Consider the following 26,028-nt stretch of genomic DNA (forward strand, 5'->3'; position numbering starts at 1 on the left):
CGCACCAGCCTATAGGCAGTGCCTTGAAGTAAAGAGTTTTTAGAGTAAAGAGTCAAAGAGAGGTAAAGAGTACACACGCAATCCGAGCATGGATGCTGTGTAGCTCTCAATGTGTTCGATAAAACAGCACTGGAACACTCTCGAAGATTACAGTATTCTCCTCATATTCCTAAGCGAACGGCCAAACTACCCATCAATCCTACGTTGAGGTACGATTCTCGCCTAAAGGGGTACTCTTATTTGCTGCTGGATCACTGGAAAAAATTGCTCGTGCTGAGTTAAGCGACGCATCTGGGGAGTGGTACTTATCAGTTGTTCGTTCGGGACCTTCAGATAGTTGTTGGTGTCGTTTCTCAATGGGTCACTTGTTCACTAGCAGCGATTTACTGCTGTTAAGAGTACAAAAGGGGTGGGTGTTGTGTAACAGTTAGAGGTTCCACTTCCTGCATGATCGATCGAAAGTTCGAATCCGACCTAGTGCTCACCAAGCCTTTCATCCCTCCGGGGTCGATAAATTGGTACCAGACTTGTCTGGGAGGAGAAAAACACTGACTTGACACATTGGCTAGCCACCGCAAGTCATTGTACAGGCCAGTTACACGTTCGTAAACCTCAAACGATTCTGAATTGAAGTGAACGTACAAAGAATATGAACTAGTAGGAAATTAATCGCCGAAAGGCAAGAAGTTTTCCTCTATTATTTTGCCCTTTCTTGGTTGTGTTTGTTTCAACCCAAAATGTTTCATGAGAGCAGCTATGGTCGGGTCAAAACGACATGAATCACAAGTGTAGTTGCGGTGCATTTGCGTACGCACTCGAAACGGCGCAGTTGAGGCGACGTGTGGTGCCAGCAAGGGTTTTATCACGCTTCTAGCCTCTGCGTTCCACCAAAGTGCCTCTAGAGAAGCCGCAATTACATACGTGCTTCATGTCGTTTTGACCCTACTATATAGTCGGGTCAATACGACATGAAACACGAGTGTAGTTGATGTGCATTTGCGTACGCACTCGAAACGGCGCTGTGGAGGCAGCAGTTGGAACCGAGGTGGGCCCGTCGCCAACTGCAGCGATGGGTGGTGCCAGCAAGGATTTCACAACGCTCCTAGCCACTACGTTCCACCGAAGCGCCTCGAAAGAAGCCGCGTACGCAATTGCGTACGTGTTTCATGTCGTGACCCTATTATACATTTTCAGTGGTGCATTTTATTCATCGTCACCGCAAATGCAGACAAGTGTTTTTTTTTACGATTATCTGCTCCTATCTGCATTCTCCTTTAACAGCTCTAGGGCGTAGCCATTTGGCGCAATGACAGATGAACACTTATGGAAATATCTGCATTTTTTGAGAGCTTCTTAAAAGTCATAAAGATTCCAAAGAGAGCACAGTACGAGTCATTCAACCTAGCTACTTGGAAAGAATGCCTGCTGTGGTACATCGCACTGCGTCCATTGCTGCCGTCCATAAACGCTCTTCCAGAAAGGTATTGATTGCTATCACTTATCACTTACAGTTGGTTGCTTGGCGTACGGCTATTTTCTTTGCTTCCGCTAGGTTCCTCGTTCTTGGCAGATTGCAAGCTGTCTGTATCTGAAATTGTTACTTAATGAGAAAATGGTTCTAACCGAGAAACGCTCTCCTGGAACGGCCCACGTAAAGTAGTTCATTTGTTGGTGATACAAAATAGGTCTTTGGGAGGACGAAGCTCATAAATTTTATTGGGATAATTGGACTTCCGACTCGATTCCGTTTTTGATGGAAACTTGCGGAAATATTCGGGAAAGAAGATCCACTCCGATACTCCGTTCTTTTCTTCGATGTCCCCAGTCTCTACACTCCTGTGTCATCTTCTTGAATATTCGAACACTGAAATATTCAAATCCTCGAGGATTCTTAGGCTTCTTACGCACGTTCGAATTCGTGTATTCGATAGATGTCAGCACATGAATATGTTTTAATATTCGAACTCAGTGTTATAGTAATGGCAAAAGTGTCATATTCTAAAATGTACTTGGAAAATATGAGTACTTCCATTTTTGAATAAGTCGAAGACTCGGAGGTCCCGATATTTGACCCGGACTATTTCAACGACTTAAGATCGCATACTTTTCAGTAATCCAAATAGAATTCTTTTCAAATAGATTCAAATAGATCTAGTGCTTCGAATATTCAATGGTGGAATATTCGAATCTAACTGTTCAATTTCTCAACGATATTTTTCTGTGTATGCACATACATCTTAATTATTTACTTACTATCTCATTCCCTCTGTCTCAAATGCATACATATACATTTAATGCCGCATCATTCATGCTTTGTTTTTGAATAACTAGCTTATTTTTGCTTTCTTCCCATCAAATTTCGTTCTATTTTTGCATTTTCTATTCTCTCGTTGTAAGTTCCCTTTTTTGTATCTTTTTGTATCTTGGGTGGCGAACTTGCGCAGATAAATAAGTAGCCTCAAATTCGCTTCACCGAAGTCACTTATGCAAAATCCTTCTTAATAACAACAATACAAGTGTCAGAATGCAGAAGTGTCAGAAGATAACCACCGTTTTACTTGGTAAAGTCCTACCTTAGAACTTCTTTTTCCCCAATATCTGAGCAATAAAAAACGACAAATGAACTTTAGTGCGGCACATCGCATTTAAAAATACTGATAACCAGTAATCTAAGAAAAAAAGAAAGTCAGCAGCTATCGTGTGACCATGATACTGTTTTGACGCTAAGGCGCTTACGCATTTCTACGCAGCACACTCTAGCTTTTTTGTCTATGCAGATTTTAATGGCAGCATAGTCGGGTCAAAACGAGTAGATGCTTGGTGCAGTAACGTAAGCAGCTGCGCTCGAAGCGGTGCGGTGGAGCGTAGCGGTAACGATCGATGGAGATCCCTTGCTAGCATCACTGATCGCCATAACTCGCGTTGGTCCCACTTCGATCCCAACCGTTAGCTCCACTGCACCGCATCGAGCACTGACGCTTACAACCACACCAAGTTTTATGTCGTTCAGATCCGGCTACAAAAAAGTTTGAAGTCATCCTACTAAAGCTTTCGATTACTGTTATATGGTGGCTGACTATAGTTGAAGCACTGGCTGATGACTAAAATACTCGAGAACTTCCAAAATAGCCGAACAATTAAAAATATTAAATTCATGGGTTCCGAAAATGTTCTGCTGCAAGTATTTGACCCTTGAACTTTCTGAGACCTCGAAAATTCGACTTGGTTATAGGATCTGTTCAAATATTCATTTGAGTACCAACTTGTGCCTCATATGAAACTGAACAGTTCTGTTATGTAATAGAACCTAAAGACTCAAAGTTTTTTTCGACTCATTTTATTGCAATGATGTATACAATAAATAGAATTTGGTATAAAACCTGTCTTCATTTATTTCGACTACCCCAGAAATAACAGTGATAATTTAATATAAGGAATCCAACAAAAGAAATATCAGGCCTGCAATCGAGAAGCTGAAACGACGAGAATGACGTCATCGTTCGATGCTTATGACCTGATGAGTCGATCAATTTTATCATCGATTATTGGTCTAAAAAAGAAACCGAGAGCAACGCATTCAACTATACAAGGATCATCATCCGGTAACCATTTGCATATTTCTTTTAAATATTGCTTTTTTCTTGCTTTGTTTAGCTATAGTGGTGGCCATGTTCTTTTGGTACTATGACAGTTTTATTGGCTGCAACTATGACATAAATCTTATCAACATTAGGAAATGAGCGCAGCAAAAATAACGTTTTTCTTATATGCATGTGGATGGACAGTAACCGTGACAATACATAAAATTGTGTTGATGCACTTTGTTCATTAATTTGACCCAAGATGAAAGATGAAACTCGGGGTTCAACTGTTTCTTGATTGGTTGCCAAGTAATGTACTTTTTTTCTTGACATTTACACTATGAGGTTCGTAACTTTTGCTGGTTAAGCAAAAATTGAGCGTTATTGCGTTTTTTTTACAAGTGTTAAGAAGTACTCTGGGGAAAAGGAGGCGGAAAGAGTCTCCATCATTGGCTCGCCCAAAGGGTTATGTATCAGTTTCAACATCTACTCCTCCTAAACTCGTAGATCTGGTTACATCCATCGTGTCTTCATCGTATTCAGAGCAACAGTGTTGTGAAAATCGGGTCCTCTCTCGTCGCGTTCCCATCAAGAGGAAATATAAGGCTATCTCATAAATTTCTTCCATACTCTTCTGATATTTTCATTTTTATTCAACAACAAAGATATTCTAGTCAAAATCACAAACAGCAGAATAGTGAATAGTCTTCGTCTATCGATGTGATAGATTGACCTAGGATTCAGGTCTCTGTGAATCAATGTGTTGACAACCAGAAAAAAAACTTACAGGACAATCTAATATATTCGTAGGAAGAACAAAATCGATTCCAAAATTCGACCTGTCTCGTTTTGGTGAGTGTGTTCTTGACGAATCTGCCATATTCCAAGTCGTCTGTTATTTCGAATTCGACGCTTGCTGCTACCTCTCGAGTAGCTAAAAATGACAACGATTGCAACCTCCACCTCATCGTCGCATTATGAATCAAAAGTTTCTGACCCAACTATATTAGATATGACTTGATCCATCACACTTATCAGATAATGTAGTAACTTTCCTTGATATTTAGTGTCGTTATGCTCGCCGTCGAGTTTCCATCGTCCTGTACACCAAGTGGAGGAACGAACTCCACATGATATTTACAGAGAGATTGTTGTGGAATGTGAGCAAATTGAGAGAAGCGGCACAGTGAGTTGCACCTACACCTTGTCTTGTTTATCTAGACATAGAATGGGATTTTGTATGCTTTGCGGTGCTTTATGAGTGATGGAGTTTGTTTCGACCTCGTTTCTGGCCTACGTTGGAATTGTGTTTCAACAATATCTGTGAGCAAAAGTGAGACTTTTCCAGTTCTGAATAAACAGCGTACACCAAGAACAACTCCAAAAAAATATCAGTAGCAGGCTAAGGATAGAGAAAAGGTTACTGATCAGAATTGCCTTGCGGTATAAACAAGTCAAAACGACATAAAGCTCGGTGGAGCTAGCGGTGGGATCGAGAAGGTGGGACCATTGCACCAAGTTTAAGGTGGTATTGACTCGACTATAGAAATCCAATGCTGAGATTAAAGCAGTTTAGAACGCGCGGTTCTTTTCAGGAGAGTTTTAGCCGTTACAAATAGCTCTTAGATGGTCTTCGGAAGAACATAGTTTTTATAAATAGTTCTCGCAAGTTCCTAGATTTTTTACGCAAATACGATAGATTTTAATGAGTGTTTGATGATGTTGCTAGGTACGACGTGATTTCTGGTAGAAATTTCCGCGATAATCAGCTTTGCAATTTCCTGGATTGACGGGTTTATTAGCGTGCGACCTTTCGATGAACACTTTAGGGTAAAAGACAAAAGATGAGAACTAAGGTCGTCATCAAGTAGCTGGATAGCACGTACTCACAATTAAATCCCTAGCCAAAGAGGCAATGTTAGCTATTGTAAAGTAAAAAGGAAAAAGTCGACAATCTAACAATGATCTGCGTGATTCCAAAGCCTCACGGAAAGCCACGGAGCACTACGATGTGATAGTAGTTGTTCGGCACGTGAATTTTTACATTTTCGCTCATATCACACTTTTTCCTAGAACATTACCATGGTGCGTTATGCGGCGTAATTCCCTTCACTAGTAATTTATCACGTTTTTTCACTGGTTATAGTGATTTTCGACTTTGTTGTGTGCCCATCTGCGGTCTGAAGCAAGTTTTTTAACGCATGTTGTGTAAAAATTTCGTTTCTAAGTTTGCTCCCAATCTGCCTTCTAACTGAAGTGATTGTCTGCGCAGTGTTTTCCGGTCTTCCGTGAAATTGTATAATCATGTTTTGTTGCGCTATGCCCCATTTACGGAGATTATAATTGCAGTGGTTCTTAAATATGATCCGATCAAAGCGACCTGAAGCTCTATGCAGTCGTAAGTTTAAGCGGTAAGTAAGTGGTGGGATAAAACGGTTGATATCGAGAGTCGAGAGGGTACCCTCGCTAGCACTAACGCCTCTACAACGGTACACCGCCTCATAGTGGCGTGCAGGTGACTCTGGGCGTTAAAATGCGACGTATTACACAAAGATATAAACGGTATGAACTTGGCTGAGATTTTGCTTCGCAAGGCCAAAGTAGTTATTATTAACAACGTTTATTTTTCCAACTTTCTAAAAACAACGATATATTCATGCTGTATAATAATGGGCTTATTTTGTCACTGTGTGTGTCGTGAAATTCCAAAAAGCAGTGAGAGTGATCCAACGGCGTCATACCATATTCTATAATTTACTGCTGCTCACGCACCAGTAAGTTATATGTGGAATGTGGTCCCACGAGGTTGAACTAGTCCGCCAGCGTCAGAAAGCTTTAGAATGGGCGAAATGGGTCCAGGGGCATCGATCTAGTGCGCCGACGCCAATAACCATTGCACTGGGGTGGTACGGATCCTGCAGTGTCGAATTGGTGAGGTAGTACCAGAAAGCGATATCATGCTGTATAATAACGGGGTTATTCTGTTATATTTGAGCGTATCAGTCAAGAAATTCCAGAGAGCAGTGAGACGAGCCTCCACAACGGTTTACCGCCTCATAGTGGCGTGAAGGTGACTCTGGGAGTCGAATTGCGATGCACAGCCGAGGTACGTCCTCCGATATGAGAAAGTTGAGAAAGAGTTCGACACATCCAAGGTTCCGACTTCTCGGAATCGGAAGCCTAGCTAATAGTAAACTACTGCTAAGATTCATCACCTTCGTAGTAAAATGTCGCAAGACGGCTCAATGATTCAATAAGTTGGCGATGACTTGTGGTGAAAAATAACCTCGCAGTGACCTGGCTGCTTAGTTTTGTGAAAAGCCTTTTTACCACTCCAGCATATACACTACCTCAGTAGCCTGCATACTGAGCCATGGCGTCTCAGACGTCGGACGGTATGGCGACCGGTGAGAGGCGATCAAATCTCAGGTTGCTCAAGACGTTTCTGATTCAGGACCTAAGCGACACATGACTCGCCATGGAGACATTCTGTGTGTGTACTTACAACGCGAGAACAGCGTCTACAGACACTGCCTAAATGTCCTTCTCGAAGTTGGTCTTGTTGTGCACCCATCTGTCGTCCATCTGGTCGATTCTCATATGGTCTTGTCACCTCGTCTGGCCATTCTTTGCCTGCGCCAAAAAAAACCTATCAGCATCATTAGCATCATTAGCATCATTGCCTTCTTTATCATTACCATTAGCAATTGCAACTCACCAAATTCATGAATCGGTGTATATGGAATGGCACGATTCGCGCGGAGATCGACCACATGGTCAACAACCGGAGGTGGCGTCTACTTAACGTCTCGGTAGCCATCCGTTTGTAGTGGTTCTGATCACCGTCTCCTTCATGCAAAATTGCGACTTAGCCACACGATGGAAAAGAAGATCTGCTATCGGCAACGAAGGAGGAAAGAAGTCGTAAACGACGATTGCGTACTCGAGGACTCCTTGCCCCAAGGTGACTGGCACAACGAGGAGAACACAGACGTGGACTACTACACAAAACTGGGGAGCCTATGCTAAATGTGCTTCGTAGCCGCGTACGACAAACTTGGTTCGAATTTTAAAGACCAGCAAGGAATTGTTGGAAAGAATAAGGACTCTGAGGCTTGGTCCGAATGCATTGCACATTGAGTGGTTAGTAGCAACACTAGCTGCAGAAAAGCGTTGCAGGAAGATCTTTCGAAATACAGGCAGAAGAAGATTCAGGAAGATTTGGAAGTAGCAGAAGGAAGGACAATTCAAAAGAAATGTAGTAGAGACTTCCGCAATATAATATTCCGCTAACAGCCCTGGCTGGTCAAAGACTAGCTATCAAGTGCACGAAAGCTGGTACAGTCTCGTAACCTGACTTTATATCAGTAGACTTTCTTCGGGCTGGTGGCCGCCCGTTTCATGTAATTCTTGCTGACGTAATATCTTTAGAACGAAGGAATGCCAATTGCCATAAAGAATTCAGCTGCCTGGACCACATCCAGACCGTGTCAAGTTTCAATGAGGTACCGGGAATACCTCCTGCCTCTTGTTCTAACCTTCATTGACTATGAGAAAACCTTCGACAGCATAGAAACGAATGCAATGCTAAAAGCGCTGACCGATGAAGGTGTGAACAAATCGTATGTGAGGTTAACGAATTGCTACGATCGTTAACGGATTGCTACGATCGATGCACCCCTAATATACAGCTTTGTACCACCCCCTCACCATACCCATTGGAAAGAAGGTGCGACAAGGCGATACTTTGTCGGGGAAGGTAATCACGGCTACAATGGATAATGAAACCACTTACTTGGGAAGAAAGGGGCATACGTGTTAACAGAAGATTGCTCTGAAACCTTGCGGACGACATTCTCTTTTTGAGATGTGTCAATAAGGCAGAGGTGGTATTCGAGGGAGTGGACGGAGCAGGGAAGAGGATAGGGTTGCAAGTAGACAAAAAGAAGACACAGTTTATGAAAACGTCGTCTGTGAGAACGGAGGAGTACAAGTTGAAGGCTCCCAGGTCGTGGAAACTTCGCCATAAGTCTACCTTGCACGTTCTATAAATATGGAGAACGATAGGGAGGAATGAGCAGAAGGATAAGAACAGGGTGGGCAGCATTCGGACCCGTTAGGGAAGGTACGGACCAACTGACAGACCAAGAGCTCTGTGGCTATCTTTTTGACTCGACTTCCTCGCTCTGTACGCAGCAGATACCGCTGTCACCTCTAAGAAGCTGCTTACTACCCGCACAGCGTTTAAAAGATGTCTTCTGAAGTTCAAACGGTGCATACAACATCTAGCCAGTTTTCGCAGGGAACGAGAGGAATGGGAAAGATGCTGGGGCCCACACGTTTAGTGAAGGCAGCCCACTAGGTGTCTAAGTGAATTTCTCCAAACTTTATAACCAACAGGCGACTTCACGAGATAAGCGGTGTTCCCAAAGAAAGCCGGCAGATGCAGAAGATCGAGCAACAACTCCTACGTATGGCATTGAAGGCAAAACAGGATCACATGTTCTCTTTGCTTAAGAAGTGTGTGTATAAAGAACATTGTTGTGAACGTTTTGTGCCGGAACGCATTTGGAGGAGAATAGTGGGTGAGTCAAAGTCCATTTGTGATTATATTCGCTCTAGTGCTAAATCTAGACTGCAGGAAAAGTTCAGACGATTAGTAGACCATCAGCAACATCAGAAGGTTAGTAAATCTGTTAAATCTACCTCTGTATGTGCAGATCACAACAGCACCATTGCTAATAAGAACAGTGCACAAAGTTCATTTCGTGTTTCTGTGATTGGCGATGTACTCATCTCAGCTGACGCGCTTTCCGTTTTGGATCTCGGCCCTAGTTTCGCGCCTGTGCAATCAATAAGTCCGGAGGTATCACGCAAGGTTGTGGGCAGCCTCCAATTGGTTCATGATAGGTTGCGACTGAGAGCAAAAGAAGAAGAGCGAAGGCAAGAGAACAGAATAGCTGAGCAAGTATCCTTACCCTCCATACCTTTCCCGCGTATGATGTATAAACCACCTGAACCCAACCCCACGGTAGACAACAAGTTTCGAGTGTTCGCAACATCCGTGTATTCCGTTTTGGAGCGTTTCTCGAGAAAACACGTAAATTTCAATCTCACTGTCGCGCAACGTCGAGGCCAACGTGAGATTCGCAATCTTATTACAGCTGGAGAGATCAAGGTTTCCGTTAGTGATAAGGGAGGCGAATTTGTTGTTCTATCACGTGAACTAGACAAGGCGATAACGAGACAACATCTTGAGGATGACAGTCTATATGTCCCATCCTCCGCCAATGAGTTTAGAAAGCAATATCGCCGCCTAAACAGGGTTTGGGTAGAAACGGCTGGAACAGCAGGGCTCCCAAAAAACTTTATTACGCGTCTCAAGAACGACTTACCCGCATGTCCAGTCCTATACACGCTAATCAAAACTCACAAGCTCTCTGAAAATGGCCTCACTTCGAACGATCCACGTGACTTTAAAGTGAGGCCTATCATTAGTTGTATCGGGGGCCCCACGGATAGAATTTCCTGGCTGCTCAACATAATCCTAAATCAGCTGCTCAGATATGTCCCTGCCCACCTCAGCAGTTCTAGCAACTTCCTAAAACATCTCCGCAGTACCTCATTTGAGCGTGAATGTGTAGTAGAGACCTTTGACGTTACGTCACTCTATACGAACGTTTCAAACGATGTAGCAATGCAGGCTGTTCACGAACTGCTCACGCATCGCCAGGCTTCTTTGAACATGTATGGATTCAGCATCAGGCAGATCATGACATTGATAAACGAATGCCTGAATTGCTCTATTTTCCGATGGTCGGGACAGTACTACCGACAACTTAGAGGCCTAGCTATGGGACAAAGGCTGGCACCCACTCTCGCCACTGTTTTCATGACCAAGATCGAAAAGCCTATAATAGACCGCAAACCACTGCTGTATTATCGTTACATAGATGATTGCTGCGTCGTCTGCTCAACCCAAGCAGAACTAGACGCGTGCTTCAATATTCTCAATCAGCAGTGTCCGCACATTAAGTTCGCAAGGGAGAGACCGATAGACAACTGGTTGGCTTTCCTGAATGTGCACATTTACTTGCGGAATGGGATATGTAAGACTAAGTGGTACCGGAAACCCAGTAGTAAAAACATCTTAATCCACTATCTTTCAGCGCATCCCAGCAAAATGAAAAAATCTGTTATAGGTAACATGTGCAGAACGGCGGCAAGAGTCTCATCGAGTAGCCAGGAGAAGACATAGTCTGTAAATCTAGCTCATAAAGTGGCTATATCCAATGGATACACAACTGGAGATGGTGCTATACGACAAGCGACATCCCTCTCGAAGTAGTGGATGGCTCAGGAAAGATCCCTTTCTGTCTACCTTATATATCTGATGATATGAGCAGGGCGGTACGGAGCTGTCTACGAAAAGCGGGCCTAGAAAATGACGTAAAAGTTGCGGAAATACCTCCAGCGAAGGGTCAGCTGGTACGTAATCCTGCGTATGATCGACTCCGCACAACTCCCAGCTGCGTGGTTTGCCCGTATGGCAGAGAGGGTGATTGCATGATATCGGGAGTGGTGTATCGTATCACGTGCAGGTTGTGCGGTGACGATTATATAGGGGAAACGGGACGCCCATTGTGTATTAGGGTCAAGGAGCATCTAGATGGACTCGCAAAATCAAAAACCTTCACCCCACTTGGAGCACACCGTAGAATATGTCATCCAAACTCCGAAGTAGAGGTAGAAGTTCGTATATTATCCTACGAGTCCGAAATCACAGCACGCAGAACGCTAGAGGCCTTTTGGATAACCGCCAAAAGTCCCAAAATGAACAAGAAGGATGAGTGCATTGCAAACGAGTTATCCCCGTATCAAGACCTATGCGGGTTTTGATCTACGGGGCGAGCTGTGAGGTCCCTATATAAAACCCTTGTGACTCGTAGTTGTGGTACGTGGTGGTCTGCTGAGTTAACAAGTCTAGCTAATGAGGTAAGTACTAGCCTATGTGTTGCTGTTTGAGTTTGCTTACCGTTTGGGTGCTTTCTGTAGGGTGATGAGGCGCTTGAGGGGATAGGTCACTAATGGCTTTGAGTTTTCCAGGCTCTGACGAAGGCGATATCGCCGAAACGTTAGCCACTGTTTAATAAAGATCGATACCAATCTTGGCTACAGCACAAGGAAATCAGTTAAAACTACGTTTCAACATGCCGAGATTCAAAGACAGTCGAACATGGGCAATAAGTGAATTTCGTCTACCTAATGATATGATGACCGACTTGACCGCATGATTAAATGTGGTCAAGTCCATCGTAGCTCAATGTCCCCAATCCAACTAACATGATTAAAATAAGGAGCAGAAACTGCCCACCTGCACAATTTTAGACGCGCTACGGATTGCTCACGTCTTATTACCCGAAATAAGTTAAGGAAGACGAGATCGCAAAAGCCGCTTCACTCATCCTTTTCTGAATTACTAGGAGAATTGAGTATAATCACGCTCATACTTTTGAACTACACCGCTACCAGTAATTATTCGTGGAGAGATCCCAACACTATCAGTTTTGTGATATGCTGTTTCAGTCGTGCAAAGCGATTCCGACGCGATTAGTTTCGTATTTGCACATTTTGTTTGTGTTATTTGTGTCTGCTATCACTTTCATTGTCTAATGTGGGAGCACATTGGAGGACCGAGAACTGCACAGCAGTGTTCTGTCTCAACTATTTACATTCCGTTCTGTCGCGGTTATAATTTACCTAACCCGAACGGAGTTCATCACATGTGCTACAGTGTATCGAACATCCTCCCACTGAGTGGAAGGGACGGACGCTGACTTGGCTGACCGAAACAATATTGAGCAGCAGCTGGATCTGCAAACATGTGTGTCCGCGTAGGGTTTTCATCACATACGTCTTCCGATTATAGTCTTTTCTCAACTTTTATCTATCGAGCATGTTTCCTATTCATAAGTGTTGAATGAAAAATTGGTATTTTGTGGTGCGCAAAACGAAAGCAATAGTCAAATCATGATATCAATGATTTTAACGATTCGCGCTTATATGTACAAGATGGATTGCTACTGACTGTATTGCTTTACAGACCGGAGGATTTATCGTTTATTTATATAGAGAATCTAAGGAGGTATCAGATTATAAACTGGGCATTTCGCAAACAACTAAAATGTATATGCATGAGTTGATGAAGTTTTCTAGTAGACTTTGAAGTAGATACAATACACTTTCTGTTGATGTGCCATGTGACAGAAGCTGTTGTCACTCGCCCCTATTATCTACATCCTGTTTGAACAAAAAGTTTTTTCCCGCTGCTCAACTCGCTAGCGGCTTTCATTTTTCGTCATCTCTAGAATTTTTAATGTAAAATAATCTTTAAACGAAAGTGTGATCAATAGTATCAAAGCTGATGTTGAAACCTGCACTTTTCAGTCTAGCCCCACGTCAGACTTCGAGTCGTCATCAGCTTCACCGCTTAATCTACCCATTGCGCCTTCATCACCATTTGTCACTTCCTCAATCCCATTCACCATGAGTCCTTTCGTTCCGGATTCCGTCTCATCCATATTGCATGAAGAGCACTTCAATGGTAAGTAAATGAAATGAGTTGAATTAGTTTCGGGACTTCCGCAGTTCCTTCATAACAGGCTTGCCACCACCTCCGTATTCATTATTACCTCCTGTGCCCACCAAGGAATTGCCGGCCTACGCAGAAAATTTGCTTGACCCACCGTTGGAGCCACGGATGTTAATACCGCAACAAATCGATCAGGAAGATAGTTTGGTGAATATTTCAATTTATTCACCTTTTTTCATGTTTAGAGAAGCTTTTTTTTCATTGTTTGCGTTTTCTTCGTTACAGTCGAGTCAAAACTAAAGAAAGATCGTTGCAGTTATCTAAACGGCTGCAGTGACGCGTTGAGACGTAGCGGTTGGGGTTGAGGTAGCACCCCCGCTAGCACCATTCATCAGTGCAGTTCGCATGGAGCTAGCGATAGCCCACCTCGATGCCATCCGCTAGTCCGATTTCACTGCACAGCCGCTTAAGCAACTGCAACCTAAGCAACAACGAAGTTTCAGATTGTTCCTTCCTATATCAGTGTTTTCACAATCAGACTCAGTTCTTCATATTTTATGGAAAAGCTAAGCGTGACCTAGGTATGAGACAATGCCCTCCAATCTTCAGTAAGATCTAAGCTGTTTTATCAACAAAATTCCTGTTCTTCTTGCGAGTCATTTTTTTCTGTTATGTCCAAATAAACTTTTGCACCATTGTCAGCGCTAATAGTGTTCTAAGGGAGTTAAAATGATCGAAAATTGAGGAACATGCTGAGTAGTAGTGAACTAGCGCTTTCCTGCTATTGGAATTTCAATGTCGCTTAAAGGCATCACCCCACGAATCTGAGGTGGTGCAGATTTCAGGTGGAGTATTCGTATACGGGATGGGAGACTATGGAGAATAATACCGAAATGCGGCGCCGCACAAGGCTGGCGCGCTCCAGTCGAACTCCTTGTAGAAAATAGTGCGCCAGAACGAATGAAGCCGTATCTTCCGGGCCGTTTTTTACGGCAATTAGGAAGAAATGGACGGAATCAGTCCCCTCTCCATAATCTCCCATCCCGTATACGAATACTCCACCTGAAATCCGTACCACTTCAGATTCGTGGAGTGATGCCTTCAACACAAATTAGAGGAATGTGTGTACAGTAAACGCTCAAAACGGCACACCGGGCCAGCACTAGCTCTTCAGTTGGAGTAAGTCTTCAGAGCTAGCTAGCGATGTTCCTACCTCGATTGCAACCCCTGGTTCCAATGTATCCCTTCTTTCGCAGTCGCGGATCCTCTTGACCAACTATATCTCTACTGATCAATGCATGATGCGCACCAATGATAAAGAATTGTTTTGCGTTTTGTGCGTTTATGATTAAGAAGAACTTCATTTCTTAAACTTTTCTAGAAGAGCAACGTCGCTTTAGAAATATAATGAGTGTGCTGAGCGATTTACCATATCAATGTAGATCTCCAGCAGTGAGTGAGTCAGATGAAACGTAGAAGATCTTCTGTCCTAGGACATATTGTATTGCATATTGCATCCCTTATATATTTCTCATAAACAGACCAATCCTTAAACATTTTAAAATGTTCCACTTCTTGTTTCTCCCATTATGATTTGAATTTTTAAATGTTGATTTGGTGAGAAATTTCTTCTAGCTTCGGTAGTCTAACTCCTCACTAGACCTTCACTGACATGTATAGTTAGAACTTCTCAAAAATTTTGAAGTTTTATCTTGAGTCTTGAACGAAACCGATACGCTAAAAGCCGTGAGACTAATGTGCCACGTCTTCTTGTTTTGAAACTTCTCTAGATGCCTAGTACTTAAAAAAAAACGGATTGTGGCTTTGCAGAACTCCTTTTCAATAGAAGAAATAGTGAGAATGGTTATAACAGCACTAAAAATGAGGAGCTCCACCCCAGAAGTCGAGAAGGAAAGTCCGGAAGAAATTCTCCGAAGAAAGCGGCAGCAGGTGAGTGGTCATAACAATTTAACAATATTCTCATTCTAAGCATCGTCCAGACATTCAATTTGCTTGGAAATAAGAAACTTCGTGTCTAGTTAAACCATTCGACCATCCTATGTCTTCGAAGAATAAAGCTCAACGAGACGATATCATCTGTTTTTAAAGATTTGTTTTGACGCTTCAAATTTTCCCAAGAGCTTCGCTTTTCTTTACAAATTTATTGGTTTTGCTTTCTACGACACTTTCTTTCTCTGCAAGCACGTTTACAGTTCTGGCACAAGTGGAAATTTTCAGAACAACCTAGCGGCTGCTCGTTATCGCAAACGCCAACGAGAGGCTCGCGATTTGGCTGAAGGTGAACTAGATCAGTTGCTACGGCGAAATGAGAACCTGCGGCGAACGGTAGAACGAATGCAAATGGAAATTGCCGAACTGAAACAAGCGGTCCTCTCAGGAGGACGGTTGTGATATTTCCACTCATCAACTGCTGTTGAGGAACCAACCCGTCCATGCTGCTAATTACCACATATGATGAAGGGTAGCATAGGAGCTGGAGTTCAGCTCTAGAAGTCTTGATAATTTTACTGAAAGTACCTTTGAGAGATACAAATTCCTGTGATATTGTACAATTTATTGGTCACGTCTGCAATTTCTTTTTAACATTCAACTGCCTGGATATAGATATATATACAGTGTCTATATGATTAGAAATGTAGCCACTTGCATTGAAAGAAGAAACTTGAAAAGAGCATCAACTAAAAAGTAAGTGTTCAAAGTAAATTTCAAATAACTTGATCTTGATGACTGTTATATGAATTGAACTATAAAAACGGTGAAGTAATAAAGATCAACAGAGGTCAAGCGCAGGGATGCCGCTCCTACACGTCCAATTCATACTTCCAATCTTATACAAGTTCTTGCAGCAGCTTGCTGAGATTCAGATCTTCAGTGTTCCTAGCGTTAGCTATCCATAATGCCAACCTATATGTATCTTATTTCAAAGTTACTCTTTCGGCCCAAGTAGTATAGTGGTTAGTACTCCACGTTGTGGCCGTGGCGACACAGGTTCGATTCCTGTCTTGGGCATTGTTTTGGGTGGGAAGGCTTTGTAGGGGACAGTGAGACCCACATTCTGGGTAGTCTCTACAATACGTAATACCAATTTGTATCTTATTTCAAAGTCGTGCTTTCCGCCCAAGTAGTATAGTGGTAGACACGGGGGAAAAACTTATTCCTTTTTTGGGCATTGTTTTGGGCGAGAAGGCTTAGGGCGTAGAAACCAGCCAAGCAGTAACTATTTGTATCTTATTTCAACGTCACTTTCGGCCCAAGTAGTATAGTGGTTAGTACTCCACGTTGTGGCCGTGGCGACACAACTTCGATTCCTGTCTTGGGCATTGTTTTGGGTGAGAAGGCTTTGTAGGGGACAGTGAGACCCACATTCTGGGTAGTCTCTGCAATACGTAATACCAATTTGTATCTTATTTCAACGCTACGCTTTCGGCCGAAGTAGTATAGTGGTTAGTACTCCACGTTGTGGGCGTGGCGACACAACTTCGATTCCTATCTTGGGCATTGTTTTGGGCGAGAAGGCTTTGTAGGGGACAGTTGAGACCCACATTCTGGGTAATCTCGACCAGCCATAGCAGTAACTATTTTGTATCTTATTTCAACGTCATGCTTTCGGCCCAAGTAGTATAGTGGTTAGTACTCCACGTTGTGGCCGTGGCGACACAGGTTCGATTCCTGTCTTGGGCATTGTTTTGGGTGAGAAGGCTTTGTAGGGGACAGTGAGACCCACATTCTGGGTAGTCTCTACAATACGTAGAATACCAATTTGTATCTTATTTCAACGCTACGCTTTCGGCCGAAGTAGTATAGTGGTTAGTACTCCACGTTGTGGGCGTGGCGACACAACTTCGATTCCTGACTTGGGCATTGTTTTGGGTGAGAAGGCTTTGTAGGGGACAGTTGACCCACATGAGACCCACATTCTGGGTAATCTCGACCAGCCATAGCAGTAACTATTTTGTATCTTATTTCAACGTCACGCTTTCGGCCCAAGTAGTATAGTGGTTAGTACTCCACGTTGTGGCCGTGGCGACACATTATTCAAGTACTTTTGGCCAAGTAGTATAGTGGTTAGTACTCCACGTTGTGGCCGTGGCGACACAGGTTCGATTCCTGTCTTGGGCATTGTTTTGGGTGAGAAGGCTTTGTAGGGGACAGTGAGACCCACATTCTGGGTAGTCTCTGCAATACGTAATACCAATTTGTATCTTATTTCAACGCTACGCTTTCGGCCGAAGTAGTATAGTGGTTAGTACTCCACGTTGTGGCCGTGGCGACACAACTTCGATTCCTGTCTTGGGCATTGTTTTGGGTGAGAAGGCTTTGTAGGGGACAGTTGAGACCCACATTCTGGGTAATCTCTACAATACGTAGCAGTAACTATTTTGTATCTTATTTCAACGTTACGCTTTCGGCCCAAGTAGTATAGTGGTTAGTACTCCACGTTGTGGGCGTGGCGACACAACTTCGATTCCTGTCTTGGGCATTGTTTTGGGTGAGAAGGCTTTGTAGGGGACAGTTGAGACCCACATTCTGGGTAATCTCGACCAGCCATAGCAGTAACTATTTTGTATCTTATTTCAACGTCACGCTTTCGGCCCAAGTAGTATAGTGGTTAGTACTCCACGTTGTGGCCGTGGCGACACAGGTTCGATTCCTGTCTTGGGCATTGTTTTGGGTGAGAAGGCTTTGTAGGGGACAGTGAGACCCACATTCTGGGTAGTCTCTGCCAGCCATACGTAATACCAATTTGTATCTTATTTCAACGTCTACGCTTTCGGCCCAAGTAGTATAGTGGTTAGTACTCCACGTTGTGGGCGTGGCGACACAACTTCGATTCCTGTCTTGGGCATTGTTTTGGGTGAGAAGGCTTTGTAGGGGACAGTTGAGACCCACATTCTGGGTAGTCTCTACAACAATACGTAGATAACTCTTTTGTATCTTATTTCAACGTTACGCTTTCGGCCCAAGTAGTATAGTGGTTAGTACTCCACGTTGTGGCCGTGGCGACACAACTTCGATTCCTGTCTTGGGCATTGTTTTGGGTGAGAAGGCTTTGTAGGGGACAGTTGAGACCCACATTCTGGGTAGTCTCTACAATACGTAGCAGTAACTCTTTTGTATCTTATTTCAACGTTACGCTTTCGGCCGAAGTAGTATAGTGGTTAGTACTCCACGTTGTGGCCGTGGCGACACAGGTTCGATTCCTGACTTGGGCATTGTTTTGGGTGAGAAGGCTTTGTAGGGGACTGTGAGACCCACATTCTGGGTAGTCTCTACAATACGTAATACCAGTTTGTATCTTATTTCAACGCTACGCTTTCGGCCCAAGTAGTATAGTGGTTAGTACTCCACGTTGTGGCCGTGGCGACACAACTTCGATTCCTGTCTTGGGCATTGTTTTGGGTGAGAAGGCTTTGTAGGGGACAGTTGAGACCCACATTCTGGGTAATCTCGCCACGTAGCAGTAACTATTTTGTATCTTATTTCAACGTCACGCTTTCGGCCCAAGTAGTATAGTGGTTAGTACTCCACGTTGTGGCCGTGGCGACACAGGTTCGATTCCTGTCTTGGGCATTGTTTTGGGTGAGAAGGCTTTGTAGGGGACAGTGAGACCCACATTCTGGGTAGTCTCTGCAATACGTAATACCAATTTGTATCTTATTTCAACGCTACGCTTTCGGCCCAAGTAGTATAGTGGTTAGTACTCCACGTTGTGGGCGTGGCGACACAACTTCGATTCCTGTCTTGGGCATTGTTTTGGGTGAGAAGGCTTTGTAGGGGACAGTTGAGACCCACATTCTGGGTAGTCTCTGCAATACGTAATACCAATTTGTATCTTATTTCAACCACAGATTGTATCTTATTTCAACGTTACGCTTTCGGCCGAAGTAGTATAGTGGTTAGTACTCCACGTTGTGGGCGTGGCGACACAACTTCGATTCCTATCTTGGGCATTGTTTTGGGTGAGAAGGCTTTGTAGGGGACAGTGAGACCCACATTCTGGGTAGTCTCTGCCAGCAATACGTAATACCAATTTGTATCTTATTTCAACGCTACGCTTTCGGCCCAAGTAGTATAGTGGTTAGTACTCCACGTTGTGGCCGTGGCGACACAACTTCGATTCCTGTCTTGGGCATTGTTTTGGGTGAGAAGGCTTTGTAGGGGACAGTTGAGACCCACATTCTGGGCAAACGTAATACCAATTTTATCTTATTTCAAAGGTAGTCTCTACAATACGTAGCAGTAACTCTTTTGTATCTTATTTCAACGTCACGCTTTCGGCCCAAGTAGTATAGTGGTTAGTACTCCACGTTGTGGCCGTGGCGACACAGGTTCGATTCCTGTCTTGGGCATTGTTTTGGGTGAGAAGGCTTTGTAGGGGACAGTGAGACCCACATTCTGGGTAGTCTCTGCAATACGTAATACCAATTTGTATCTTATTTCAACGCTACGCTTTCGGCCCAAGTAGTATAGTGGTTAGTACTCCACGTTGTGGGCGTGGCGACACAACTTCGATTCCTGTCTTGGGCATTGTTTTGGGTGAGAAGGCTTTGTAGGGGACAGTTGAGACCCACATTCTGGGTAATCTCGGCCATCCGTAGCAGTAACTATTTTGTGTCTTATTTCAACGCTACGCTTTCGGCCCAAGTAGTATAGTGGTTAGTACTCCACGTTGTGGCCGTGGCGACACAACTTCGATTCCTGTCTTGGGCATTGTTTTGGGTGAGAAGGCTTTGTAGGGGACAGTTGAGACCCACATTCTGGGTAATCTCGACCAGCCATAGCAGTAACTATTTTGTATCTTATTTCAACGTTACGCTTTCGGCCCAAGTAGTATAGTGGTTAGTACTCCACGTTGTGGGCGTGGCGACACAACTTCGATTCCTATCTTGGGCATTGTTTTGGGCGAGAAGGCTTTGTAGGGGAATTGAGACCCACATTCTGGGTAGTCTCAAGTAGACGAATACCAATTTGTATCTTATTTCAACGTCTTCGGCCCAAGTAGTATAGTGGTTAGTACTCCACGTTGTGGCCGTGGCGACACAACTTCGATTCCTGTCTTGGGCATTGTTTTGGGTGAGAAGGCTTTGTAGGGGACAGTGAGACCCACATTCTGGGTAGTCTCTGCAATACGTAATACCAATTTGTATCTTATTTCAACGCTACGCTTTCGGCCCAAGTAGTATAGTGGTTAGTACTCCACGTTGTGGCCGTGGCGACACAACTTCGATTCCTGTCTTGGGCATTGTTTTGGGTGAGAAGGCTTTGTAGGGGACAGTTGAGACCCACATTCTGGGTAATCTCGACAAGCCATAGCAGTAACTATTTTGTATCTTATTTCAACGCTACGCTTTCGGCCCAAGTAGTATAGTGGTTAGTACTCCACGTTGTGGCCGTGGCGACACAGGTTCGATTCCTGTCTTGGGCATTGTTTTGGGTGAGAAGGCTTTGTAGGGGACAGTGAGACCCACATTCTGGGTAGTCTCTGCAATACGTAATACCAATTTGTATCTTATTTCAACGCTACGCTTTCGGCCAAGTAGTATAGTGGTTAGTACTCGTGGGCCGTGGCGACACAACTTCGATTCCTGTCTTGGGCATTGTTTTGGGTGAGAAGGCTTTGTAGGGGACAGTTGAACACTCTTGGGTAGTCTCTACAATACGTAGCTAACTAATTTGTATCTTATTTCAACGTCACGCTTTCGGCCCAAGTAGTATAGTGGTTAGTACTCCACGTTGTGGCCGTGGCGACACAACTTCGATTCCTATCTTGGGCATTGTTTTGGGCGAGAAGGCTTTGTAGGGGACAGTTGAGACCCACATTCTGGGTAATCTCGACCATCCGTAGCAGTAACTATTTTGTATCTTATTTCAACGTCACGCTTTCGGCCCAAGTAGTATAGTGGTTAGTACTCCACGTTGTGGCCGTGGCGACACAGGTTCGATTCCTGTCTTGGGCATTGTTTTGGGTGAGAAGGCTTTGTAGGGGACAGTGAGACCCACATTCTGGGTAGTCTCTACAATACGTAATACCAGTTTGTATCTTATTTCAACGTGCTCTTTGGCTTGAGACCCCATTCGGGTAGTCTCTACAATACGTAATACCAATTTGTATCTTATTTCAACGCTACGCTTTCGGCCCAAGTAGTATAGTGGTTAGTACTCCACGTTGTGGGCGTGGCGACACAACTTCGATTCCTGTCTTGGGCATTGTTTTGGGTGAGAAGGCTTTGTAGGGGACAGTTGAGACCCACATTCTGGGTAATCTCGACCATCCATAGCAGTAACTATTTTGTATCTTATTTCAACGTCTACGCTTTCGGCCCAAGTAGTATAGTGGTTAGTACTCCACGTTGTGGGCGTGGCGACACAACTTCGATTCCTGTCTTGGGCATTGTTTTGGGTGAGAAGGCTTTGTAGGGGACAGTTGAGACCCACATTCTGGGTAGTCTCTACAATCCGTAATACAGTAATTTGTATCTTATTTCAACGTTACGCTTTCGGCCCAAGTAGTATAGTGGTTAGTACTCCACGTTGTGGGCGTGGCGACACAACTTCGATTCCTGTCTTGGGCATTGTTTTGGGTGAGAAGGCTTTGTAGGGGACAGTTGAGACCCACATTCTGGGTAGTCTCTAATAGCAGTAACCTTTTGTATCTTATTTCAACGCTACGCTTTCGGCCCAAGTAGTATAGTGGTTAGTACTCCACGTTGTGGGCGTGGCGTCACAACTTCGATTCCTGTCTTGGACATTGTTTTGGGTGAGAAGGCTTTGTAGGGGACAGTGAGACCCACATTCTGGGTAATCTCGACCAGCCATAGCAGTAACTATTTTGTATCTTATTTCAAAGTCGTGCTTTCCGCCCAAGTAGTATAGTGGTTAGTACTCCACGTTGTGGGCGTGGCGTCACAACTTCGATTCCTGTCTTGGACATTGTTTTGGGTGAGAAGGCTTTGTAGGGGACAGTTGAGACCCACATTCTGGGTAGTCTCTACAAATACGTAATAACCATTTTGTATCTTATTTCAACGTCACGCTTTCGGCCCAAGTAGTATAGTGGTTAGTACTCCACGTTGTGGGCGTGGCGACACAACTTCGATTCCTGTCTTGGGCATTGTTTTGGGTGAGAAGGCTTTGTAGGGGACAGTGAGACCCACATTCTGGGTAGTCTCTGCAATACGTAATACCAATTTGTATCTTATTTCAACGCTACGCTTTCGGCCCAAGTAGTATAGTGGTTAGTACTCCACGTTGGCGTACAACTTCGATTCCTGTCTTGGGCATTGTTTTGGGTGAGAAGGCTTTGTAGGGGACAGTGAGACAAATTTAGTGAGACCCACATTCTGGGTAGTCTTTACAATACGTAATACCAATTTGTATCTTATTTCAACGCTACGCTTTCGGCCCAAGTAGTATAGTGGTTAGTACTCCACGTTGTGGCCGTGGCGACACAACTTCGATTCCTGTCTTGGGCATTGTTTTGGGTGAGAAGGCTTTGTAGGGGACAGTGAGACCCACATTCTGGGTAGTCTCTAACACAATACGTAATACCAATTTGTATCTTATTTCAACGTCACGCTTTCGGCCCAAGTAGTATAGTGGTTAGTACTCCACGTTGTGGGCGTGGCGACACAACTTCGATTCCTGTCTTGGGCATTGTTTTGGGTGAGAAGGCTTTGTAGGGGACAGTTGAGACCCACATTCTGGGTAATCTCGACCAGCCATAGCAGTAACTATTTTGTATCTTATTTCAACGTCACGCTTTCGGCCCAAGTAGTATAGTGGTTAGTACTCCACGTTGTGGGCGTGGCGACACAACTTCGATTCCTATCTTGGGCATTGTTTTGGGTGAGAAGGCTTTGTAGGGGACAGTGAGACCCACATTCTGGGTAGTCTCTTCAATACGTAATACCAATTTGTATCTTATTTCAACGCTACGCTTTCGGCCCAAGTAGTATAGTGGTTAGTACTCCACGTTGTGGGCGTGGCGACACAACTTCGATTCCTGTCTTGGGCATTGTTTTGGGTGAGAAGGCTTTGTAGGGGACAGTTGAGACCCACATTCTGGGTAGTCTCTACAATACGTAGCAGTAACTAATTTTGTATCTTATTTCAACGTCTACGCTTTCGGCCCAAGTAGTATAGTGGTTAGTACTCCACGTTGTGGGCGTGGCGACACAACTTCGATTCCTGTCTTGGGCATTGTTTTGGGTGAGAAGGCTTTGTAGGGGACAGTTGAGACCCACATTCTGGGTAGTCTCGACCAATACGCATAGCAGTAACTCTTTTGTATCTTATTTCAACGTTACGCTTTCGGCCCAAGTAGTATAGTGGTTAGTACTCCACGTTGTGGCCGTGGCGACACAACTTCGATTCCTGTCTTGGGCATTGTTTTGGGTGAGAAGGCTTTGTAGGGGACAGTTGAGACCCACATTCTGGGTAGTCTCTAGAATACTAGTACCAATTTGTATCTTATTTCAACGCTACGCTTTCGGCCGAAGTAGTATAGTGGTTAGTACTCCACGTTGTGGGCGTGGCGACACAACTTCGATTCCTGTCTTGGGCATTGTTTTGGGTGAGAAGTCTTTGTAGGGGACAGTTGAGACCCACATTCTGGGTAATCTCGACCAGCCATAGCAGTAACTATTTTGTGTCTTATTTCAACGCTACGCTTTCGGCGCATGTAGTATAGTGGTTAGTACTCCACGTTGTGGCCGTGGCGACACAACTTCGATTCCTGTCTTGGGCATTGTTTTGGGTGAGAAGGCTTTGTAGGGGACAGTGAGACCCACATTCTGGGTAGTCTCTACAATACGTAATACCAATTTGTATCTTATTTCAACGCTACGCTTTCGGCCCAAGTAGTATAGTGGTTAGTACTCCACGTTGTGGCCGTGGCGACACAACTTCGATTCCTGTCTTGGGCATTGTTTTGGGTGAGAAGGCTTTGTAGGGGACAGTTGAGACCCACATTCTGGGTAGTCTCTACAATACAGTAACTACCAATTTGTATCTTATTTCAACGTCTACGCTTTCGGCCCAAGTAGTATAGTGGTTAGTACTCCACGTTGTGGCCGTGGCGACACAACTTCGATTCCTGTCTTGGGCATTGTTTTGGGTGAGAAGGCTTTGTAGGGGACAGTTGAGACCCACATTCTGGGTAGTCTCTACAATACGTAGGTAACTATTTTGTATCTTATTTCAACGCTACGCTTTCGGCCGAAGTAGTATAGTGGTTAGTACTCCACGTTGTGGGCGTGGCGACACAACTTCGATTCCTGTCTTGGGCATTGTTTTGGGTGAGAAGGCTTTGTAGGGGACAGTTGAGACCCACATTCTGGGTAGTCTCTACAATACGTAGCAGTAACTCTTTTGTATCTTATTTCAACGTTACGCTTTCGGCCCAAGTAGTATAGTGGTTAGTACTCCACGTTGTGGCCGTGGCGACACAACTTCGATTCCTGTCTTGGGCATTGTTTTGGGTGAGAAGGCTTTGTAGGGGACAGTGAGACCCACATTCTGGGTAGTCTCTACAATACGTAATACCAATTTGTATCTTATTTCAACGGCTACGCTTTCGGCCCAAGTAGTATAGTGGTTAGTACTCCACGTTGTGGGCGTGGCGACACAACTTCGATTCCTGTCTTGGGCATTGTTTTGGGTGAGAAGGCTTTGTAGGGGACAGTTGAGACCCACATTCTGGGTAATCTCGACCAGCCATAGCAGTAACTATTTTGTATCTTATTTCAACGCTACGCTTTCGGCCCAAGTAGTATAGTGGTTAGTACTCCACGTTGTGGGCGTGGCGACACAACTTCGATTCCTGTCTTGGGCATTGTTTTGGGTGAGAAGGCTTTGTAGGGGACAGTGAGACCCACATTCTGGGTAGTCTCTACAATACGTAATACCAATTTGTATCTTATTTCAACGCTACGCTTTCGGCCCAAGTAGTATAGTGGTTAGTACTCCACGTTGTGGCCGTGGCGACACAACTTCGATTCCTGTCTTGGGCATTGTTTTGGGTGAGAAGGCTTTGTAGGGGACAGTTGAGACCCACATTCTGGGTAGTCTCTACAATACGTAGCAGTAACTCTTTTGTATCTTATTTCAACGCTACGCTTTCGGCCGAAGTAGTATAGTGGTTAGTACTCCACGTTGTGGCCGTGGCGACACAACTTCGATTCCTGTCTTGGGCATTGTTTTGGGTGAGAAGGCTTTGTAGGGGACAGTTGAGACCCACATTCTGGGTAGTCTCTACAATACGTAGCAGTAACTATTTTGTATCTTATTTCAACGCTACGCTTTCGGCGCATGTAGTATAGTGGTTAGTATTCCACGTTGTGGCCGTGGCGACACAACTTCGATTCCTATCTTGGGCATTGTTTTGGGCGAGAAGGCTTTGTAGGGGACAGTTGAGACCCACATTCTGGGTAGTCTCTACAATACGTAGCAGTAACTATTTTGTATCTTATTTCAACGTTACGCTTTCGGCCCAAGTAGTATAGTGGTTAGTACTCCACGTTGTGGGCGTGGCGACACAACTTCGATTCCTGTCTTGGGCATTGTTTTGGGTGAGAAGGCTTTGTAGGGGACAGTGAGACCCACATTCTGGGTAGTCTTTACAATACGTAATACCAATTTGTATCTTATTTCAACGCTACGCTTTCGGCCGAAGTAGTATAGTGGTTAGTACTCCACGTTGTGGGCGTGGCGTCACAACTTCGATTCCTGTCTTGGACATTGTTTTGGGTGAGAAGGCTTTGTAGGGGACAGTGAGACCCACATTCTGGGTAGTCTCTACAATACGTAATAACAATTTTGTATCTTATTTCAACG

At 44.2% G+C, this 26,028-nt stretch overlaps 3 protein-coding genes across 5 annotated transcripts; 2 read left to right on the forward strand and 1 right to left on the reverse strand.

Moving 5' to 3' along the window:
- Positions 1-1,418: 1,418 nt before the first annotated feature.
- On the forward strand, positions 1,419-15,585 carry RB195_001563 (uncharacterized protein; the record flags this gene model as incomplete). 3 transcript variants are annotated; one of them, XM_064198406.1, is made up of 7 exons in its annotated part: positions 1,419-1,481; positions 3,458-3,602; positions 4,649-4,767; positions 13,029-13,185; positions 13,244-13,380; positions 15,004-15,123; positions 15,412-15,585. In XM_064198406.1, the coding sequence occupies 7 exons, from the start codon at positions 1,419-1,421 to the stop codon at positions 15,583-15,585; spliced, it is 915 nt and encodes a 304-aa protein (XP_064054286.1). The 3 variants fall into 3 exon arrangements, with proteins under 3 accessions (XP_064054286.1, XP_064054287.1, XP_013306920.2); XM_013451466.2 differs by lacking the exons at positions 1,419-1,481; positions 3,458-3,602; positions 4,649-4,767 and adding an exon at positions 12,464-12,475; XM_064198405.1 differs by lacking the exons at positions 13,029-13,185; positions 13,244-13,380; positions 15,004-15,123; positions 15,412-15,585 and adding an exon at positions 6,599-6,649.
- Positions 6,955-11,875, forward strand: RB195_001564 (uncharacterized protein; the record flags this gene model as incomplete). The annotated part of the gene is made up of 6 exons (XM_064198407.1): positions 6,955-6,988; positions 7,036-7,133; positions 8,013-8,203; positions 8,982-10,690; positions 10,751-10,783; positions 11,760-11,875. 6 exons carry the CDS (start codon positions 6,955-6,957, stop codon positions 11,873-11,875), a joined length of 2,181 nt encoding a protein of 726 aa, XP_064054288.1.
- Positions 15,586-17,164: 1,579 nt separating the features above from the next.
- Positions 17,165-17,537, reverse strand: RB195_001565 (uncharacterized protein; the record flags this gene model as incomplete). The annotated part of the gene is made up of 2 exons (XM_064198408.1): positions 17,165-17,370; positions 17,450-17,537. 2 exons carry the CDS (start codon positions 17,535-17,537, stop codon positions 17,165-17,167), a joined length of 294 nt encoding a protein of 97 aa, XP_064054289.1.
- Positions 17,538-26,028: the final 8,491 nt, after the last annotated feature.

Source organism: Necator americanus, chromosome IV (assembly GCF_031761385.1).
Source record: "Necator americanus strain Aroian chromosome IV, whole genome shotgun sequence".
Taxonomy (NCBI): domain Eukaryota; kingdom Metazoa; phylum Nematoda; class Chromadorea; order Rhabditida; family Ancylostomatidae; genus Necator; species Necator americanus.